Genomic DNA, 21,675 nt, shown 5'->3' on the forward strand with positions numbered 1-21,675 from the left:
ACCATATCTTAACCAATGACATCTGCAAAGACCCTGTCTCCAAATAAGGTCACATTTTGGAGTTTTGGGGAGACATTATTCAACCCAGTTGCATCTCCCAAACACCCCATCCCTAGGAAACCATTAATCTTTCTGTCTCTAGATTTGCCCATTCTGAACATTTTTATGTTGGATTTTGAATTTTTCTCTCCGTTGGAAAAAAATGTGTCAATTTTTTTTGAGGGTAGAATATCCATTTATCATATTACAATGGTTATATTACTTAATTTGATACAATAATTTCCCATATGGGAATGTGCAGCTGTTTAAGGTATTTTAAATAACTACCCTTTTCTTTAGGCTGTATCTGCTGACTAGAGCACACTACGATAAGTATGTAGACAGCTTTGATGTAGGTTATAATGAAGTGTGTTTGGTATTTTTCCTTAGTAATCTTAGTAATTCTAATTAGTGTCTGTTTCCTGTCCTGGAAATAGTCTGATATTGTCAATATCATGATAATGAGTAAAAGTACAATATGTTGGCGAGTATATTTTCTGTTACTCCCCCACCCAAAATTCCTATCCTGTATAGTGCTCTACTTTCTTTTTAGTAGATAAGTGATTGTTAATGTTATATTTTTTGCAGTGACACGACTTTGATGACATAGCAGTTTAGCTTTTACTTTTGAAAATCACAGTGTGAACATGAAATTTTAATGTCTTGAAAAAAATTGTTGCTGTCAAAAACAGTCATTAATTACAATTGTGACCTAGCTTTCAAAAATGTGACATATAGTGTCATGGAAAATTTAGAGTCATGAAAAGGAGACATTTTTTAAAACCAGCGGTCTATTTTCCTTTTGCCTCATATACTGTTAACGGCAAATATTTTGGATTTGCTGCAGAGGCCAGGGTAAAGGAGATATTTGAAGGAAATTTTGCTTTTTAAGGGTGGTAGTGTTAACACACATCAACAACTTCAAAAATTCAATCCACTCAAACATGGCACCAAAACAGCTCTCACTAAGTCCCCGTAATTTGTTAATATGAAAGTATATTTTACAGGTTACATCATTCAGCACTTGATAAATCATTACTTTAAATAACCCCCTTTCTCCTTACAGTTGCCTCAAAAGACTTTTAAAAGCTTGAATCTACTTTCATCTTCCTAACTTTCCTCCTTCCCAAGGTGATTCAAACTACTTTAGGAGAAAATCTGTACTGGGAAATTGTCTGAAATGTCATCCTTACTAACTAGAAAGCTTTTTTACTTTCCAGAGCTTTAAACCTCTTCTGATAACAAAGCTGTAAAATGGGGTTCAAGGTCTGGTTTATTCAGTTCTTTTTTTTTTTTTAAACATCTTCATTGGAGTACAATTTATTCAGTTCTTGTAGGGGATCTCCCTGACTATCTTCCAGCCATCCATTGAATTTGTTTCCACTATCCATGTTTAATTTCCAAGAGCATTTTCTTTTTAGGATTGTCCTTTTATATAGCATGCTGGTCTTGTTTCATGTTGCCCTGTCTGAGGAAATTTTAGTTTCCTTAACATTACTTATATTTTTGGTGTGTTTCTCTTTCCTCTGACTTCTTTTTCGATTGCTTTGCTCTTTCCTATTGGAGTCTTTCCTCAAATATCTGGTGCCTGGCTGTGCATTTTATATTTAAAATTAGACATTAAGAAGTTGCGAACTTTTGTTTACAAACATGAGCTGAATTGTCAGTGAATCTCATCATATGTTAAGGAAATGGCTGCCTGTTTTTTAATAAATTTATTTATTTATTTATTTATTTATTTATTTATTTATGGCTGTGTTGGGTCGTTGCTGCACGCGGGCTTTCTCTAGTTGTGGTGAGCGGGGACTACTCTTCGTTGCGGTGCACAGGCTTCTCATTGTCGTGGCTTCTCGTTGCAGAGCATGGGCTCTAGGCGCGCAGCCTTCAGTAGTTGTGGCACATGGGCTCAGTAGTTGTGGCTCGCGGGCTCTAGAGCTCAGGCTCAGTAGTTGTGGCGCACGGGCTTAGTTGCTCCGCGGCATGTGGGATCTTCCCGGGCCAGGGCTCAAACCCGTGTCCCTTGCATTGGCAGACAGATTCTTAACCACTGTGCCACCAGGGAAGCCCCTGTCTGCCTGTTTTTGTTGGAGATCCGTAAGAGATCCACAGATCTTTTTCTGGGATGTTTGATTCTCCAGAATATAAACTTACAAACTCCTGCCCCTTGGGTGGGGGAGGGCAAGCTGGGAAGAGACTGACTATAAGCCTGGCTGCAGGATTTCTGGAGCTCAGGCAAAGCGCCATTCAACAGGCAGAGTTCGGTTCCTCTTTTGTCAGTACCATAACTTGACCCTCTATATTTACATCCTGAACTCTAAAGCCTCTCTTGTTCCCTTTTTTCAAGAAAAGAACCTATCTCCCAACAGGTAAGGATAGTCACCTAATGGATTTCTAACTGAACCTCATACAGATTTTCAAACAGTCCACCGTTCTGTGATACCTGGTGGTTCTTAATTCTTGTGGCTTTTCCGCCTTCTCTGGGGACATCAGTCGTCCATCTTACAGGAATATGATTCTTCCTCTAAATAATTTACTATATACTCTTCTATGTGCATTCAGTCTTCATAAATTGTGGTTTGAAATCACGGTTATCTCCTAGTATAATCAAAGACGATGTTTTTGCTTGTTTTCCCTCTCATTTTGAGATATTTTCAAGAGGAAAGGGTGGCAGAGGCATTTTTACTCTGCCACCTTGAAACCAGACATTTCCTTCCCGTGACCTCACTCTCCTGATTTCCACCTACCCCTCCCCTATCACTACTGAGTTCTACATGCCTCAGCCCTAGGCTGTCATCATCTCACACAGCACTTTATCCAGATGATTTCAGTCAGAATTCTGCCCTTGCCCACCTCTCCACCTTCACGGAGCACCATACACACCCTCATTTAAGCTTCAGCCTAACTGGTATTATTTTAGGTCTTTGATGCCAGCAAAGTCCTTACACATGCTGGCATTTGCATGGGTGAAAAGTCAGTGAACACAGAGGTTCATTACTACAAAGGGACTGCTCAAAATAGATATGTTAAGAATAATGGGAGCCAAGTTTCTCACTATGAAAGAAAAATATACAGAGGGGAAATAAAATGAATTCTGTGATCTTGGGTTGAAATTGGAGGTTACCAGTGTGAAGTCATAGTTTTTAATATACATATAGATATAGGAATATGTATTAATGTAAATGTGTCTGTGTATAGTATGTATTCTCTAGCAATGCCCATGAAAGGATTTGGGAACAAAGATACCACAATAGCAATGAGCAAATTTAGAGCTCAGATCTTGGCTTCTAAGTGCCACCAAAGAAGACCCAGGGCTCCTTGGAGAACAGGCTGATTCCAGGACTGAAGCAGGGAAAGTGTCAGATGACCCTGGAGCATCTTTTAGGCCAGGAAGTGAAGTGCTCAAAGAATCATGGGATGTGTCAACTGGAAATGATTTGAGCATCACAATAAATGATAGTAACAAATTATAACCCAATGAATAAAATTGGAAACCATAAGTCATACTGATAGGGATAAATAAATCAGTGAACTAAAAGTTTGGTGAGGAATGAGGTTTTTATATACTTTCAAAGTCTCTCCCTACAAAATCCTTATTACTAACAAAGAGGAAAAGAGTAATTTTACAGTGGAGCAGCTTGCCAGACAGCACCTGAAGTGATCAAAGTGAACGTGACAATGTGACAAACAGAAATTGTGCACAACTTGACAGGTACATTGTGAAGGCCATGGATGCCAAAGATGCATAATCTAAATCTAATTACTAGAAAACAGATAAGTCTGCATTAAGGAAATTCTACAAAATAACTAGCTGTAATGTTTGTGTCAAGGTCATGAAAGTCAAGGAGAGACTGAGAAAATGTTCCAGAATGAAGCCTGAAGAAATATGAGTAAGGCAACAATGATTCCGAACTGCATCCTTGTCCTTTAAAGGACATTACTGGGACATTAGGCAAAATATGAATAGAATCTAAGGATTACATAGTAGTATGCAGCAATATTAATGTCCTGATTTTGGTGATTATATTGTGGTTAAGTAAAATGTCCTTGTCTGTAGGAAATACAATAAATAATTGGGTGTTGGGGCATGAGGTCTGCAATATAGTCTCAAATGGTTCAGGAAAAATATCTTTGTACTATATATACATGTAACTCCTCCATAAATTTTTTTCAAAATAAATGAATTAAACTGATTTAAAAAACTAGGTTGCACCAGTTATTCCCAGTGCTCCTGTAGATTCTGCTGTCATCAAAATCCGAACAAAGTATATGAGCCAGAACAATGGCTAGTCATCTTAAACCACCGGGGACGAACCTGTAATCCAACAAAGTCAGATTTATTGACGCACTGCAACCAAGGAGACTGCACACTAGAGGAACTGTAGGGTGTCTCACCACACAATGGAAAAGGTAGATATAGGATTTGTGGGAAAGGTGGAGTTCAGGTAAAATCTAAATGAAACAGTTTTGATAGTCTCAAAGCAAAGCAGAGCGGTGTAAAGAGGCATCAACATCACATCTGGAGTGAAGTGGGTGTAGGGTCATGTTCCCTTGGAAACCACAAAGTTAAGAGAATAAGTAATGTTCTTTTCAGGAACCCCTTGTCTGCAGCTCTGCACCTGATTAGAAATAGAAGCTGCTTCTCTGTGTCAAAGTGTCTTAGATCCTCCAGGCAAGAGTGGAATGTTTCATTCTTACTGATAAAATTTCAAATAGCAACGTTTACATGGACTTTAAAGAACAAGGTTTCTCCGTTTAAGAATGTAGTACTCATCCAAAGACGCGGGTTGTTATGATACTTTTTAGTTGCAGTTTGTCCTTAAAAGAAACTGCTTCCTGTAAACGTTACAACTGGCTTTATCTTATACTGTTACCCATCCTGATGAATGGCTGGGCAGATTTTTACTTTCTCAGCAGTTACAAATGAAAAATACGACTCGATCTCTCAAACCACAGCTAATCCTCCTCTCAGGGCCTTGCTGAAGTTATGGGTTTGCCTGACGAACTTTCTTTCCTCTCATTTTGGACCTCAAGCCTCCCCTGATGAACGAGACCCTACACCACGGTCTTCAGCGCCTTTCTTCACATAACCTTTCAATCATCCTGCCTTCCCAGGCCACGCTCAGTGCGTGGGGGGCGGTCCCACTCTTCTCAAATCCTATTGGGTAAAATCCACGCCTCTCTTCGCATTGGGGGCGGGACAAGAGAGAAAGGGCCTTTCCCAGGCGCGAGAAGATGACGTCACAGTAGCGGACCCGCGACCTCCGGTTGCTTTGGGCTCTGCTAGCTGAGGGTGTGGACTGAAAACAGTTCCGTCCGCGATGCCGTCGCCATGACCATTTGTCAGTTCTTCCTTCAAGGCCGGTGTCGCTTCGGAGATCGGTGCTGGAACGAACATCCCGGCGCCGGGGGTTTGGGCGAAGGACGGCAGCAGCAGCTCTCAGGTGACGTTCTCCTCCATCCTTCGCCCCTAGCCGAGCTGAGGAATGCCTGGCGTGGGGCCGGGCCGGCGAGGAACAGCCGTCCCTCTTGGGCCCAGCCGCTGGGCACAGCGCCGTGGCGCACCAGTCAGGTGACGCGGACGTGCCCGCGTCGTCCCCTCGCCCGCCCCGCCCACCGGCTTTTTTATTCATTTATTAGGAACTCGGTTGGCTTTTGTTGAGCGGTTGGAGGCATGGGCTTGGTCCTGGTTACTAATGAAAAACAGTTAATTTTTAAGTCGGAATACGTGTCAGAACTTACCTTGTGGGGCTTCCCTGGTGGCGCAGTGGTTGAGAGTCTGCCTGCCAGTGCAGGGGACACGGGTTCGGGCCCTGGTCTGGGAGGATCCCACATGCCACGGAGCGGCTGGGCCCGTGAGCCACAACGGCTGAGTCTGCGCATCTGGAGCCTGTGCTCCGCAACAAGAGAGGCCGCGATAGTGAGAGGCCCGCGCTCCGCGATGAAGAGTGGCCCCCGCTTGCCACAACTAGAGAAAGCCCTTGCACAGAAACGAAGGCCCAACACAGCCATAAAAATAAATAAATTAATTAATTAATTAAAAATCCTCTGCCTATAAAAAAAAATTGCTGCAATGAACATGTATTAAAAAAAAAAAAAAAAAGAACTTACCTTGTCTTTGGGCGGCAGTGGTTCGCAGAATTGGCATAGGTCGACCCAGACGCCTCCTTTCTTTACTGCTTTACTATCCTTCTGGGTACTTGTTTTTTCCCCTTGATGCCTTGAATATAATTTTTTCTAAACTTTTTTCTAGGGAGAGGCTAGCGACTGGGGTCAAAGTCAGGATTCTTAACTTTGGGGAACTCCTTTGAAGATCTAATAAAAGCTACAGAGCCATTAACCTCAGATAAATGCACATGCTCATAAAATTTGGGGTAAAATCGAGAGTGGGATGCTCAGTTAAGAACTCTGGGCTATGAGGGAAGGGGGTGCATGACTACATTGACCTGCTTCCTGGCCTAAGTCATTGTCAAAGCTTTTGGAATATTACACTAAACCAATTGTGGATGATGCAAAAGGATTGACTGTCTTCGAGGAGAGGAGGGGTCCGGAATGAAACCATAGTACAATGCAAGGTTTTAGAGGTCAGATGAATAGTTAGGTTTTCTTAGGACTGAAACTTAGTCCTTAAAGGTACCACAAGATGCTGACCACCTCTCCGTTCTCTTTCCTCCTTTAGAGCTATTCATCTGACCCTTAAACCTTGTGTTACATTGTGGTTTCACGTCTGATTCCTCTTCTTGGAGACAGTCTTTTTGCATCACCCACAATTGGTCTAGTGAAATATTCCAAACCAAAAATTAAGACTCAGGATCTGATAAATGTGCGAGTATTTCCAGGAACAACAAAACGTAATATTTGACATTCTGTTGAGACTCACTCTAAATGCAGTAATTAGAGAATAAATGGTGAATGGATACATGTTAATGGATTTTAAAAGTGGAGATAAAACTAGTCAAGTAAACAGTGTATTTAATGCCCAGAAACAAATAAATGCTTATGGAATTAGTAAGTATGAAGACCAAAAGCTGTATACAAAAGATGGAGTGAATTTCTTCAGTTGTGTCATCCCTGCAAAGGATTTGAAACTCTAAGAAAATGAAATATCATTAACCCATACTTGAGGGATCTGGTCTAGCAATCTGCCCCCTTTCCTCTTAGGTTTTGTTAAGCAGTTTTAGAATTGGGAGGTGAATTTTCATAAAGGAGTGTATCTCCCATCACTCCAGTTGTTTTTTTTTAAATTAATTAATGAATTTATTTATTTATTTTTGGCTGTGTTGGCTCTTCGTTTCTGTGCGAGGGCTTTCTCTAGTTGTGGCAAGCGGGGGCCACTCCTCATCGCGGTGCGCGGGCCTCTCACTATCGCGGCCTCTCTTGTTGTGGAGCACAAGCTCCAGACGCGCATGCTCAGTAATTATGGCTCACGGGCCCAGTTGCCCCGCGGCATGTGGGATCCTCCCAGACCAGGGCTCGAACCCGTGTCCCCTGCATCGGCAGGCAGATTCTCAACCACTGCGCCACCAGGGAAGCCCCACTCCAGTTTTTAATATACATATTTAATGGCATATCTCCTAATTCAGTCAGAAACAAGGTGAATTATCTTGACCCCAACTAAGAAGTGATGAATAAATGAGACAGTAGAAGTGAAAAAATTTTGTGAAATATAGAGACAGAGAGGAAGAAAATGTTGGCTTATTTTGATAGTTATAGAATACTAGAAATCTGCTCATAATAGAGGAACTCAGTGCACTTTATTCATATGTAAATTACCTCTATAATCTCCTTATGGAAGGTAGGTGGGTAGGTGTTGTCTTCTCAGAGAGAATACTGAGTCAAATAGACTTACCCATCTATTCAAGGACAGAAGATAGAATCTAATCTTTTATATTCAATACACTTCTCAATACATTGTCTGTTTTTCAGATTTTACTACTATATAGGGCCCAGTTGGGGAGCAAAGAATGATACAGGCACATCTTTTTATCATGAAGGAGCTTATGATTTAAGATACATGCCTTCTATCCACTCCATTATCGAACAGTTGTTTACCTAATAAACTTACGTCAGCTGAATTTAGTAATATATCGTTATTTTTCTGTGTATTTACAGTCTTCTCAATCTTGTTAACTTAGACCATTATGTGATTTGTGGATACTACACTTACCTATATAAATTGAAAATGAAGAGTTTTGTAATTTAAAATGAGTGGAAATGTAGTGCTTGTTGAATCTTTACATAATGTCTGCACATAATAAGACAAACTACAATGAAATTTTAAGAGATTTTTAAAATGAGTTGCTAGTAAAGTTGTTTATTTTGTTGTTTATTTCAGGTAGTAACAGACGAGGATGGAATACCACCAGCCAGAGATATTCCAGTGTTATCCAGCCATCCAGTTTCTCCAAATCCACACCATGGGGGGGCAGCAGAGATCAAGAAAAGCCATCTTTTGCTTCTTTTGATTCTGGAGCGTCAGCTAGCAGGAACAGTGGGTTTGGATTGTCTCAGAACCCATTTGCTTCACCTAACTCTGATGGGCAGAAAGATGAAAAGAAACTTCTGTAAGTGAAAGCCTTCAGAAAAATTCCTGCCCATTTGCTTATTTTTTTCAAAAATACCTACAGTACTTTCCTTAAAAAAGAGGTAATGTTATTATTACTTATTAAATTATTAAAAAATCAGAATAAGCAAAAAGCAGAAAAAACATCCATGATCAGAGATAACTACTATTTTGCAGGTATCATACTAGACTTTATTTCACTTAAAAATGTCATTCTTCTTTATCAATACAGTGAGTTCTTGGGGATAATTATGCTTTTTCCACTTTTCTATTGATAACACTGTCCTGTGAATATCTTTCTAATGTAGTCCTGCTTATATTAAATTATGAGTTCTTTACAAAGTATGAGGTGATTTAAAGCAACTTGTGATCTTGGAGGTCACTTATAGCATCTTGTATTCTTCTTTCTAAAACTTTTACTTCAGTAAGCCCATGCAAACATTTCATTTGATTTCCTTCATTATTGTGGAGTAGATTTCTTATCATTTATTGAGAACATTCGTAGTAGAATTTATGATTGGTGCCGAAACAGTGCCTGGCTGTGTATAACTGTTCCGTCAGCCCCCAGCAACTAGGACAGAACTTAAATATACTCATTAGTCTTTTACATCCCATAACTAAATTAGACTAGTTGTAAACATTTTGAACCATGTACCATATATAATTAATTAAAATAAATAAATAAAGTAAAAAAACAAATAAAAAAAGAAAAAAGAAACCCTCCTTCCTATATTTGATGTTGTCATAAAAATCCTAAATTTTATTATTATTTTATTATCAGTTATTCTTATTTGATTAATTTTGCTCTTCTGGATAAAGGGAAAATGTTTAATTTAGACCCAGATATATCCATGACTTTGCCAACAAGTTAACCATGGACATGGGTCTGTTCCCTTTTTGCAAAATGTGAGAATTAGACAAAATGATCTCTGAAGTCCTAACCACTTAAATATTTTATGGTTCTTTATTACTTACTGGTTCTTTCTTTCCCAGTTAAATGATCATTGATGTTAATGATAATGAACAAAGAAAGATTAAACTTAGTATTGTGTATTTTATTATATTTCAGTTCTTTAAGATATGTATGGTACGATAGTTGAGTTCTCAGTAAATGTATCAGTTAATGGTTCAGTGTATTGGAAAACCAAAATTATGAACTTCTTTGATATTATAATATTTATAATCATGAAATATAGCTCATATTTCTATAAGCTTCTGCTTTAAAGAATACTCCTCAGAAAATATAACGGAAAAATCTAAAATTATATATTTACTACAATTAAAATTTCCATGATTGAAAATTATAAATGATAAATTTTAACAATCAGAAGAAAAAGATCTTTTGCCCTTTTTATTCTTTCAGGGAAGGAATTGTGAAAGATATGGAGGTTTGGGAATCATCAGGGCAGTGGATGTTTTCTGTTTATTCACCAGTGAAAAAGAAACCTAATATTTCAGGTAACTAGAAATTATGTGTTTTTAAATTGTGTTTTACAACTATTATTTTCTAAAACTAAGACTATGTCAAATAAAGAAATCGACCACAAACTTAGCTACAGTTAGGAGAGTTTGGACATTGTTTAAAGTATCCGAGTATTCTAGCAGAACTTCATAATTCAGAGATTGAGGTTGGAAGATATAGTTCAAGATATATAGATCCCTTGGGAAAAATAGTAGAATCAGGACCCACCACATTTCCAATTCTGTAAGCCCAAGAAGAGGCTCTGCTTCCTTGGTTTCCTGTAGATACAACTTCAGAACCCTTTAGCTGCCTGCAGTGAATAGAAGAGTCCCGTTATGCCAAGGCTTTGGCTGCCTGATTCTGTTCTTTCTCCCCTATCTTTTTTTCTAAGGATAGTTATTTTTCATAAAGCATGTTGAGATCTATTCTGGGGGTAATATTTGAAGGGAAGGAGCTTTAGCTGGGCTACAGAGATAGCATTTCTTTAGAATACTCCTTTCCTTCCCATTTTCTTTTGCCCATAGCCCTTTTTGGGCTGAAAGCTAGACAACCACAGATTTTTTTGTTTTGTTTTGTTTTGGTTTTTTGACATCTTTATTGGAGTATAATTGCTTTACAATGGTATGTTAGTTTCTGCTGTATAACAAAGTGAATCAGCTATATGCATACATATATCCCCATATCCCCTCCCTCTTGCATTAGACCACCACAGTTTTCTAAGCCTACTCTGGGTGGTCCTGGGCCCTATTAAGTTGAACAGCAAGTGCCTAGAAGATGAGAGCCCTTTCAGTCTCTCAGAACTCTGGGATTTCTGTCTGTCTCTGCTCTATCTGCTCATTCTCTGTGAGCATTTGTGTCACACCACTCCTTAGTCGTTTATTTACTTAATCATTCAACAAATACTTACTGAATTTCTTTTGTGCCAGGCCTCATTCTAGGTGCTAGGGATATAGCAATGAGTAAGATAGATAGGATCCATCCCTTATGAAGTTTATTTTCTTGAGGGATGGAGGTAATAAGTAATACAAATAAATAAGATAATTTTAGATAGTCATTTTTCTGTAAAGAAAATAAGTGTGGGCTTCCCTGGTGGCGCAGTGGTTGAGAGTCTGCCTGCCAATGCAGGGGACACGGGTTCGAGCCCTGGTCTGGGAAGATCCCATATGCCGCGGAGCAACTAGGCCCGTGAGCCACAACGACTGAGCCTGCGCGTCTGGAGCCTGTGCTCCTCAACAAGAGAGGCCGCGATAGTGAGAGGCCCGCGCACCGCGATGAAGAGTGGCCCTCGCTTGCCACAACTAGAGAAAGCCCTCGCACAGAAGCGAAGACCCAACACACCCAAAAATAAATAAATAAAATTTAAAAAAAAAAAAAAAAAAAACGCTTCCCCCAATATGACCATATATGTTGATTATTTAAATTAAAAAATGACCAACGGGGCTTCCCTGGTGGCGCAGCGGTTGAGAATCTGCCTGCCAATGCAGGGGACACGGGTTCGATCCCTGGTCTGGGAAGATCCCACATGCTGCAGAGCAACTGGCCCCGTGAGCCACAATTACTGAGCCTGCGCGTCTGGAGCCTGTGCTCCGCAACAAGAGAGGCCGCGATAGTGAGAGGCCCGCGCACCGCGATGAAGAGTGGCCCCTGCCGGCCACAACTAGAGAAAGCCCTCGCACAGAAATGAAGACCCAACACAGCCATAAATAAATTAATTAATTAATTTAAAAAAAAATGATCAATAATCTTCTTGAATTTGCAACTTGAAATCTTTGACACCTTCAAAGGATTCTTCTCTACAAGCAAAATATTTAAAAAGAAAAAAAAAAGAAAACGAAAATAAGTGTTAAGCCTTTTTTAAAAAGTTCAGAATTGAACTTAATGCCTAACGCCCTAGAGCAGTGGTTCTCAGTGTGAAATGTAGATCCATAAGCAGGGTTGTAAGATAAAATATGGGACATCCAGTTAAATTTAAATTTCAGATAAACAATATTTTTAGTATATGAATAGCCCATGTAGTATTTAGAACATACTTATACTTTTTTTTTTTTTTTTTTGGCTGTGCCGTGCAGCTTGTGGGATCTTAGCTCCCCAACCAGGGATTGAACCCGGGCCCACGGCAGTGAAAGCACCAAGTCCTAACCACTGGACCACCAGGGAATTCCCGGGACATACTTATACTTTTAAAGTATTTGTTGTTTGTCAAATATTCAAATTTAACTGGGCATCCTCTTTTTTTTGGCTAAATCTGGCAACCCTATTGCTAAAATCCTTTTAGGGGCTGTACAAGTTTAGAAATATTTTCATAATAATACTAAGACTTTAATTGCCATTTTCACTGTGTTGACATTTGCACTGTTGGTACAAAAGCTTTGATAAGGCACAGGCAACAAACTGTACTAGTAGATTATAATAGTCAATAAAAAAAAATTTTAACGCCATTTTCACTTAAGAATGTCCTTGATGAAGAGGTAAAAATTATTAATTTTATTAAATATTGACCCTTAAGTGTACACCTTTTAAATATTCTATGTGACAAAATGGGAAGCACACACAAAGTAACATTAACAAATTTTTTGATATTGTAAGATGACATGTGCCAACATTTGGAGGTTCTGGATAACTCACTGAACCAATATTTTCCAGATGACCAATGTGTGATGTTACAAAATTATGCATGTTTGAAAAATCCTTTCGAAGTGCAAGATAAAACAATTAATAGTTTTGGTTTATTAATATGATTTGAGTCCACATTATAGCTAACCTTTAAGAAACTGCTGTCTGTCAAGTTTTGGTATAGTATCAAGAAGGATATCCACAATTATCTGAAAAGGCCATTAAAGTCATCCTTTTCCAGCTACACATCTGTGTGAGAACAGTTTTTCTTCATATACTTGAACCAGGCAATATACTGAAACAGGTTGAAGCAGATTGAACAGCAGAAGCAGATATAATAATCCAACAGTCTTCTATGAAGCCATACATTAAAGAGATTTACAAACATAAGACAATGCCACTTGTATCACTAAATTTTTATTTTTTGTTTTGGAAAATAGTTTTTTCATTTATGTTGATATATTTGTTTCTTATTTTTAAGTGAATTAATATTTTCTACATTTTTTCAGTTCTCATTTCAAATATGGTAAATATTGATTTATGTAACCCATGTAAGCAAAAGGTCTGGCATCCTTATTTACTTTTAAGAATGTAAATGGGTCCTGAAACCAGAAAGTTGGAGAATCACTGTCTGTAGGCATCCATTATAATGAATTAATTTTTCCTGTGCAGCTAGAATGATACTACGTTTGTACCACCCTTGAAAGAATTGAGGAAATAGTCACTCAAATCATTTTCTGTCTTCATGGTTCAGATGAGTAACAGATGGAAGGAGGAGAAAGTATCCAGAGGGATAGTGTTTCTTCACAGAGAGTGGTTATCTATTCTTAGGAAGCAGTATTGGAGCTGAGTCCTGAATGAAGAGAAGATGTCACTTACGGGAAGATTTGGGGGAAAATGTTCCTGACAGTACAATAGCTAGTGCAGAGGCCCTTGTGGAAACAAGGTTGGCATGTATTTAGTCTAGCAAGGCCTGAATTGCCAGAGGAGAGTAAATAAGAGAAAGAGTAATATGACATAAGGCCATAGAGAGGCAGCCAGGGGCCAGATTATGTTGGGCCAAATTGCACTAGGAAGCCAGAAAGAGCTTTGAGCAGGAGGAGGGATATGATCTGATTAGAAAAAGCTCACTTAGGGACTTCCCTGGTGGCACAGTGGTTAAGAATCCACCTGCCAATGCAGGGGACATGCGTTCAAGCCCTGGTCCGGGAAGATCCCACATGCCGCGGAGCAACTAAGCCCATGCGCCACAACTACTGAGCCAGCACTCTAGAGCCCGCGAGCCACAACTGCTGAGCCCGCGTGCCACAGCTAATGAAGCCCATGGTCCGCAACAATAAAAGCCACCGCACTGAGAAGCCTGTGCACCTCAGCAAAGAGTAACCCCTGCTCACCGCAACTTGAGAAAGCCCGCGCACAAGCAGCAAAGACTCAATGCAGCCAAAAATAAATAATTAAAATTAATTAATTAATTAATTTTTTAAAAGCTCACTTAGACTGTTGTATGAAAAGAAATGGTCTGTTGGGGGGCAAAATAGTGGCAGGGCAATGAGTTCGGAGACAACTGCTGATGACTGAGAGTTACTAGCAGTGGAGACGGAATAGGTCAAATTCGTGTTCTGTTTTGGAGCTAGAACTGGCAAGAGGCTTATTAATTAGATATGGGGAAAGAGAGAAATGCAAAGTGATTCTAGGTTTTGTGGCCTGAGCAGTTAATAAATGTGGTAAAGACAAGTTGTTAGAGAGCCTCCAGGATTCTGATTTGAATGTTTAGTCTTTTCTTTATTCTGAGGTAAGGGTCTTTGGAGTTAATGGTGTCTGGTTATAAGTAATTCTCTGTAGAAAAATATCCTGAACTTTTTTTCCCTTTCTTAAAAAGTTTTCCTAATTATGAAAGTTACAGCTGTTGCCATAGAAAACTTGGAAAATACAGAAATATGTGAATAAAGATCAACTGATCTCAGAGATAACAACTGTAACATTTTAGTGTATTTCTTTCAAAACATGCACACACATATTTCTTATTTATATGTATAATTAGGAATCATAACCTAGTGTTGTATTCTGCTTTGTTTTCAGTGTCTCTATTACTAAAAATACTAGAATGAACATCTTTTTATGTAACACCCTTTGTTTATACATTTAATTATTTCCTGAGGTTAAATCCTAGAAATTCTAAGATCAAAAGGTATGAGCATTTTTAAGGCATTCAACATTTATTGACAATTTTCCTCCCAGAAAAGTTTTACCTTTTTGATTTCCATAATGGCAACTTAGGAAAATGTCCATTTCACCACATCCTTAATAACAGTTATTCATTATTAATTTTTGTCAGTCTGATAGATAAAGCATTGTAGCTCTATTTAAGTTGTATTTTTAAATTGAACTTTTTTTGTGTGTGTGTGTGAACTTTTTAGTTTCATTTATTTACTGGCTATTTGAATTGTTTTGTGAATTGCCCGTTCATTATCTTTACCCATACTAACTTATTTTTCTTACTAATTTGTAATAGCTATTTATACATTGATGTTAGCTCTTCTCCTGTCATATATGTTGCAATTATGGTTTTCCCAGTTTACTGTTTGCCTTTCAATTCTGCTATTGTAGTTTCTGACTTACAGAATATTTTTTTTAGAAGTATGAATGTATATGTAGTCAACTCTTTCTTGTTTCTTTTGTTTATTATTCCTTCCACTCCATTTATCTTTAGAAAATTTTTCCCCTTCAAAATTTTTCCCCTTCAACCAGGGCTTCCCTGGTGGCACAGTGGTTGAGAATCTGCCTGCCAATGCAGGGGACACGGGTTCAAGCCCTGGTCTGGGAAGATCCCACATGCCGCGGAGCAACTGGGCCCGTGAGCCACAACTACTGAGCCTGCGTGTCTGGAGCCTGTGCTCCGCAACAAGAGAGGCCGCGATAGTGAGAGGCCCGCGCACCGCGATGAAGAGTGGCCCCCGCTCGCCGCAGCTAGAGAAAGCCCTCGCACAGAAACGAAGACCCAACACAGCCAAAAAAACTAACTAACTAAATAAATAAATAAATAAATTTATTAAAAAAAAGATCAAATAACCAACTATATTTTATTCTAATTTTATACTTTATTAAATAGAGTATAGGCTTTGAATTTTTTCCTTATGATTATGAAATTTTTCTAATGATCAAGATTAGCATATTTTCCTGTCTAGCACCTCTTATTTTACTATACTATCAAAAGTATTGGTATTTAAAGATTCCAATTGATTCCTCACTTCAGGTTTTACAGATATTTCACCAGAGGAGTTGAGACTTGAATACCATAACTTCTTAACAAGCAATAACTTACAGAGTTATGTAAGTTTGTTTCCTATTCATCTACCTAACAGATTAGCTGTTAATTATTGTCTTCTCTGTAGTGGCTTGCTTGTGTGTTGGCAAAGTGGATGAGGTCTATAATTTTTTTTCAGAACAAGGCTATTTTTATATTCTAAATTAAAATTTAGAATTTCTTTGAAATTGGTTGGTTATCTAAAATGGTGATAATATACTTTGACTGTAGTAACTAGGAATGTCATTCTTTTTATTACGGGTTATCCAGCAGTCAGTCCCAGAAATCATACCTTTCATCATTTGGCAAACATCTATGGAGCATCTCTTAGGTGCAGACACCACAATGAATGCTAGAAAAACAAACTTAAATAAAATGCAGTGTTGTATATAGATTAACATTCTCATATATCAGATATCAAAAAATTGAAAAGCTGGGCTTGAATAAGTTCAGTGCCTAAAGGAAATGACATAAATCCTGTATTTTTCTATTGTCTACAGTCAATATCATGTGTTTCACCTAGTACACATGTTTGTCTCTGTACTGCCAGGTACTTGTGATTTTAACTAGGTGATACAAGGAGTTGGAGAACAGGGAAAGGGGTCTACAGCTGGAGTATCTTTGGCAAGTAGGGGTAGGTCAATGCAAATTTTACAAGTTATGGGCCATAAAAATGTTTTATAAATTTATTGTGACTTTGGAAATACAGAAATGAAGTTGTTGGAGAGATTATCTTAAACACTCAATACTGACTCATTATTTTTCTGTCTTCTCTCCAGCTACATTCTATCCAACAGTTAATAAATCAGTGGAGGAACAGGGTAAATGAACTGAAAAGTCTAAATACATCAACTACAATAGCTTTGGTGAGTATTGGAGAATTTTCTACAGGGAGATGTCTTATCTATTGCTTTTTTGCAGAATTTCACTTTGGATTTGGAAAGCAAAGCTAAAATTCTCTGTCAAGAATTGTGATACACACATTCTCAAGAACTATATTATCATTTAGAGGCACGGTCCTGGAATTGTTTTCTCTCTGTTCCTTCGTCAGAAAAGCACAGATAATTATGCTTTTCTAAAACTATTTTTAGGATAAGGTTTTTAACTTTGGTGGTACTAGTTTCAAAAATTGGAAAATATTACATAAATTCAACTATTCCAGGTTATCAGCATTTAAAAAGAAATTGCTTTGAAAAATATGAATGCATATTTAGACTAATGTATACTTTTGTGACTGAAGGACCATATGTTCCTTGTCTTATACAGAAATGCCTTTAGGAGATATATGCCCACTTGTCCCCAAAGATACATGATCCTACTGCAGCATATTCATTATCTCTGTCAATTAAGTTTATTTTGCTACCCCCATAAGAAGTTCTTAAGAATATTATTTTTAAATAAGATATTTACATTTAGAATTTGATATTTCCAGTCTCCTAGGTGGTTTTTCTTTGTACTTTCTGAAAAAGGCTATGAGAGTTGTAGCTGCCTAAAGTTAGTGAATGACTGTTTGAAAGTCCCGACACCCTACTCCTTTCTTTTTTTTTTTAATTAATTTATTTATTTATTTATTTTTGGTTGTGTTGGGTCTTCGTTGCTGTGCATGGGCTTTCTCTAGTTGTGGCAAGAGGGGGCTACTCTTCGTTGCAGTGCGCGGATGTCTCATCGCGGTGGCTTCTCTTGTTGTGGAGCACGGGCTCTAGGCACGTGGGCTTTAGTAGTTGTGGCGCACGGGCTCAGTAGTTGTGGCTCACGGGCTCTAGAGCGCAGGCTCAGTAGTTGTGGCACACAGGCTTAGTTGCTCCGCGGCATGTGGGATCTTCCCAAACCAGCGCTCAAACCCGTGTCCCCTGCATTGGCAGGCAGATTCTCAGCCACTGCGCCACCAGAGAAGTCCCCCTACTCTTTTCTTAAATATGTGCTTCTAAATGACTAGACTTTTTTTTTGGCATTGCATTTTATTTTTGTTTAATTAATTTTTATTGGAGTATAGTTGCTTTACAATGTTGTGTTAGTTTCTACTGTACAGCAAAATGAATCAACTGTACATATACATATATTCCCTCTTTTTTGGATTTCCTTACTGTTTAGGTCACCACAGTGCATTAAGTAGAGTTTTCTGTGCTATACAGTATGTTCTCATTAGTTGTCTATTTTATGCATAGTATCAATAGTGTATATGTGTCAACCCCAATGCCCCAATTCCTCACACCCTCCCAAATGACTAGACTCTTGTGCAAGCTAATTTCTTCTGCCTTTCGGTTGTTGTAATGCCATTTGAATTCAGTAGGACTCCTCGGAAGTATTTTTTCTCTAGATGAGAGGTGGCCCACCATCACCATTGCTGATGTAGAAGGGATAACTGAGTCCAGAGAACTACAGAGCTTCCTTCAAGGTTGGAAGTTCCATGTTCTTTGCCACCTTCCTAGGGGCCCTTCTGTAGGTGAGAATCTTGGACAGCCTACCTACAACTGGCTTACCATGTGTCAATTCTTTATGCCAAGTGATTGTTTTTTTTAAAATATTTATTTATTTTATTTTTGGCTGTGTCGGGTCTTAGTTGCTGTTAGCGGGATCTTCATCGCGGCATGCGGGATCCTCCGCTGCGGCACCCAGGCTCCTCATTGCGCAGGCTCCTCATTGCAGGGTGCGGGCTTCTCTCTAGTTGTGGCCCGCGTGCTCAGTAGCTGTGGTGTGCGGGGTTAGCTGCCTCGCGTCATGTGGGATCTTAGTTCCCCAACCAGGGATCAAGCCCACGTCCCCTGCATTGGAAGGCGATTCTTAACCACTGGACCACGAGGGAAGTCCCTGCCAAGTGGTTTATTCTTTATTCTTTTAATCTATTATATGGATATAATTTTTTTATCACATACCTGTTAATGACTGAGGGAGAGAAGCTAGATGAAAAAAAGAAAAAGTACATACTATATGATTCCATTTATATGACACTCTAGAAAAGACAAACCTCATCTCTAGTAATAGAAAGTAGGTGAATGGTTCCCTGGGGCCAGAGGTTGGGAGAGTGTTGACTGGAAGGGGACACAAGGGAACTTTTATGGGTGATGGAAATATTCTAAATCTTGATTGTAGTGGTGGTTATAAGTTTGTCAAAACTCATCAAAATATAGATAGATTGTTTCAATGGATGCATTTTATTTTATGTAAACTGTACCTCAGTAAAGTTGATTTTTTTTTTAAAGAAAAAATGCCAATAGGGTTTTAAAATGAGAGAAATCTTATATGCTTAGGTTGATGAGGAAAGGCTTCTTAGAGTTAAGGATTAAGTGAAAAGTTCCTTGAAAAGGAGATTAAGATTTCAGTAAGCAGAGATGAAAGACATTTCTAGAGCAGAAAATAGCAAGAGCATAAAATATTTTCAGGGAATAGGAAATGTTTAATAGATTTTAGTGGTAAGCTTTTAATAATGTAATTGCAAATTAACTTCAGTTCAAGCATTTGAGTAAGTAGACTGGGTAGCCTCTAAAGGTCCTTTACCTAATCTCTAGGTTTTTGGTAAATGCAGATCAACCAGTAGAAACTAAAATCTAGAATTAAAAAGTATTTTCCTGATTTTAATATGTGTTCATTGAAGAAATTTAGAAAGTGTTTTAAAAGCATAAGTAAAATTAAAATCATTCATAATTCATCAGCCAGACAATCACTTCGAACTCATTGAGGTTGGCCCATTTTTTTCTATGAACATTCACTTGTAGGCATTTTTCTATGTTAAACAAAATGAAGACGTTTTTAAGTGCACATTTTAAAAATTGAATTTGGCTATAAAGTGTATAGAAAAGGTACTTGAGAATTATTCACTTGCCTACCTTTTTTTTAATAGCTCTCTGATATAAAGGGTGGAGTAAATCAAGCAGCACCTGCGTTTGGATTTGGCAGTAGGCCATCAGTAACATTTGGGTCACCAGGTAAGTGACAAAGTAATGAAGGACTCCACTGATTCAGAAAAATAGGATTTTATAGGTTTCAAATATAAAGCCTGAAGTTTTGTTTAGTGCCATTTAAAGTCACCCTTGCCACCTTCTACCACCTTCCATAACAGAACTTCAAAGAATTTGGCTCATCAAGCATTTGCGAAATAGGGTTAAGAATGGGCATGTTCTTTGAAAGAAGAACATGGCTCAGGCTTTAGAAGTATATTTTAGGAATGGTTTTTCAAGACTTCCATAGGAATACATAGTTAAGGTAGCAGCACCTTTGAGGACTTCATTGTCCCTGTACATAACAGCATAGTATTGTCCTCAAATGACAGCTCCGATGAGATGAGGGGACAGGTGAAGTGAAGGCTCACTCCCTAATCCCTGAGGTTTCTCAAGAGCTGCCTCCTTGAGTGTAAATTATGGTGCAAATGAGATCAATGTAGCAGAAAGACAGGACAACAGGGTATAGTGGGTTTGTCCTAGCTTCTCATTTTCACTTTTCTCTTCTTCCTTCCAATAAGTTAATTATCATCTAAATATGACAGAAATAAGAAAAAAAAGGGCGGGTGGGGAATAGTAATATAGCTACATTTTCTGACTAATAGATTCTTTTTTTCTTTTTCTGGTTTTTGTAGGTTTTCCAGTGAATAACAACAGCAGCATTAATGCTCAGAATTTTAGTTTTAAACCAAGCTCTGGATTTGCTACTGCCCCTTCTGGAAACCCTTCTGTGTTTGGGAATACTCCAGCATTTGGAGCTGTACCCTCCGCCAATTCTGCCATCACTGCTTCTACTCCAGCTTTTGGACTTGGGAAACCCCAAATCACATCTGCTGCTTCATTTTCATTTAAAAGCCCTGCAGCTTCTGGTTTTGGATCATCCGGGTTTTCAGCATTTCCAGCTCCTATGGCAGTAGGCCCTGTTGGAGCTCCAGAGGCCCCAGCCTTTGGAAGCGGCAGTTCTTCGGCTCGTTTTGGTAGTCTAGGCTCACAGTCTCACACTGCTTTTTCCAAGTCATCCAGTGGCACCTTTGGAAACAGCAGCATATCCACTTCTCTCTCATTCTCAAATGGCAGCACCACAACAGATAATGTATTATTCACACCCAAAGATCAACTAACAGCAGAAGAACTGGAACAATTTCAATCCAAGAAATTTACTCTGGGAAAAATTCCATTAAAGCCACCTCCTGTGGAACTTCTAAATATTTAAACGAGTAATTTTAAATACAGAAAAGAACAGCTTTTAAAATTGTTTTGAGTGGTTCATATGAAAGGACAGATATATATATATATGCACATACATATATATTATATATATATACATATATATTTATAAGAAGTATAAACTTTCAATAATAGGAGTTTTTAAATTTAGCATTTTCTTCTTGAGCATAACTATTTAAGTAAAACATAACAAAAACTCAGCAGCGGATTTTTTTTTTTTTTTTTTTTTTGCTGTAATTATGAATGGAACTGAAAAAACTGTCAGGGTGCACTGAATAAAGTACTTTTCTTATTCTACATCACTCTACTCTCTTACCATTTAAAATTTTACCTTTAAACATTTTTTTTTTAAAGGAAGGAGATAATTTCTAGAACCAGCAGAGAAAAAATGCTTAAATGTTTAGCCTACTTACCAAATAAACATCAGTAGCATGACTTTCCTTCATGTTAAAGAAGATTCTCTTAGAGAAATAATTTTTTTTTTTTAACATGAGTATTTTTCCTTTTTTTTTTTTTAAATTTATTTATTTATTTA

The 21,675-nt window shown here is 38.2% G+C and overlaps 1 protein-coding gene across 1 annotated transcript; it reads left to right on the plus strand.

The window, feature by feature from the left end:
- Positions 1–4,403: 4,403 nt before the first annotated feature.
- Positions 4,404–21,442, plus strand: NUP42 (nucleoporin 42). Its single transcript, XM_036864242.1, has 7 exons — positions 4,404–5,480; positions 8,372–8,600; positions 9,963–10,057; positions 15,928–16,004; positions 16,758–16,844; positions 19,817–19,901; positions 20,549–21,442. The coding sequence occupies exons 1-7, from the start codon at positions 5,369–5,371 to the stop codon at positions 21,124–21,126; spliced, it is 1,263 nt and encodes a 420-aa protein (XP_036720137.1). The 5' UTR covers positions 4,404–5,368; the 3' UTR covers positions 21,127–21,442.
- Positions 21,443–21,675: the final 233 nt, after the last annotated feature.

This window comes from Balaenoptera musculus, chromosome 9 (genome assembly GCF_009873245.2).
Source record: "Balaenoptera musculus isolate JJ_BM4_2016_0621 chromosome 9, mBalMus1.pri.v3, whole genome shotgun sequence".
Lineage (NCBI taxonomy): Eukaryota > Metazoa > Chordata > Mammalia > Artiodactyla > Balaenopteridae > Balaenoptera > Balaenoptera musculus.

Coding starts and splice junctions, on each gene's coding strand:
- NUP42 (XM_036864242.1), top strand. CDS start 5,369: ATGACCATTTGTCAGTTCTTCCTTCAAGGCCGGTGTCGCTTCGGAGAT. Junction 16,005..16,757: donor GCAATAACTTACAGAGTTAT/GTAAGTTTGTTT, acceptor TCTTCTCTCCAG/CTACATTCTATCCAACAGTT. Junction 16,845..19,816: donor CATCAACTACAATAGCTTTG/GTGAGTATTGGA, acceptor TTTTTTTAATAG/CTCTCTGATATAAAGGGTGG.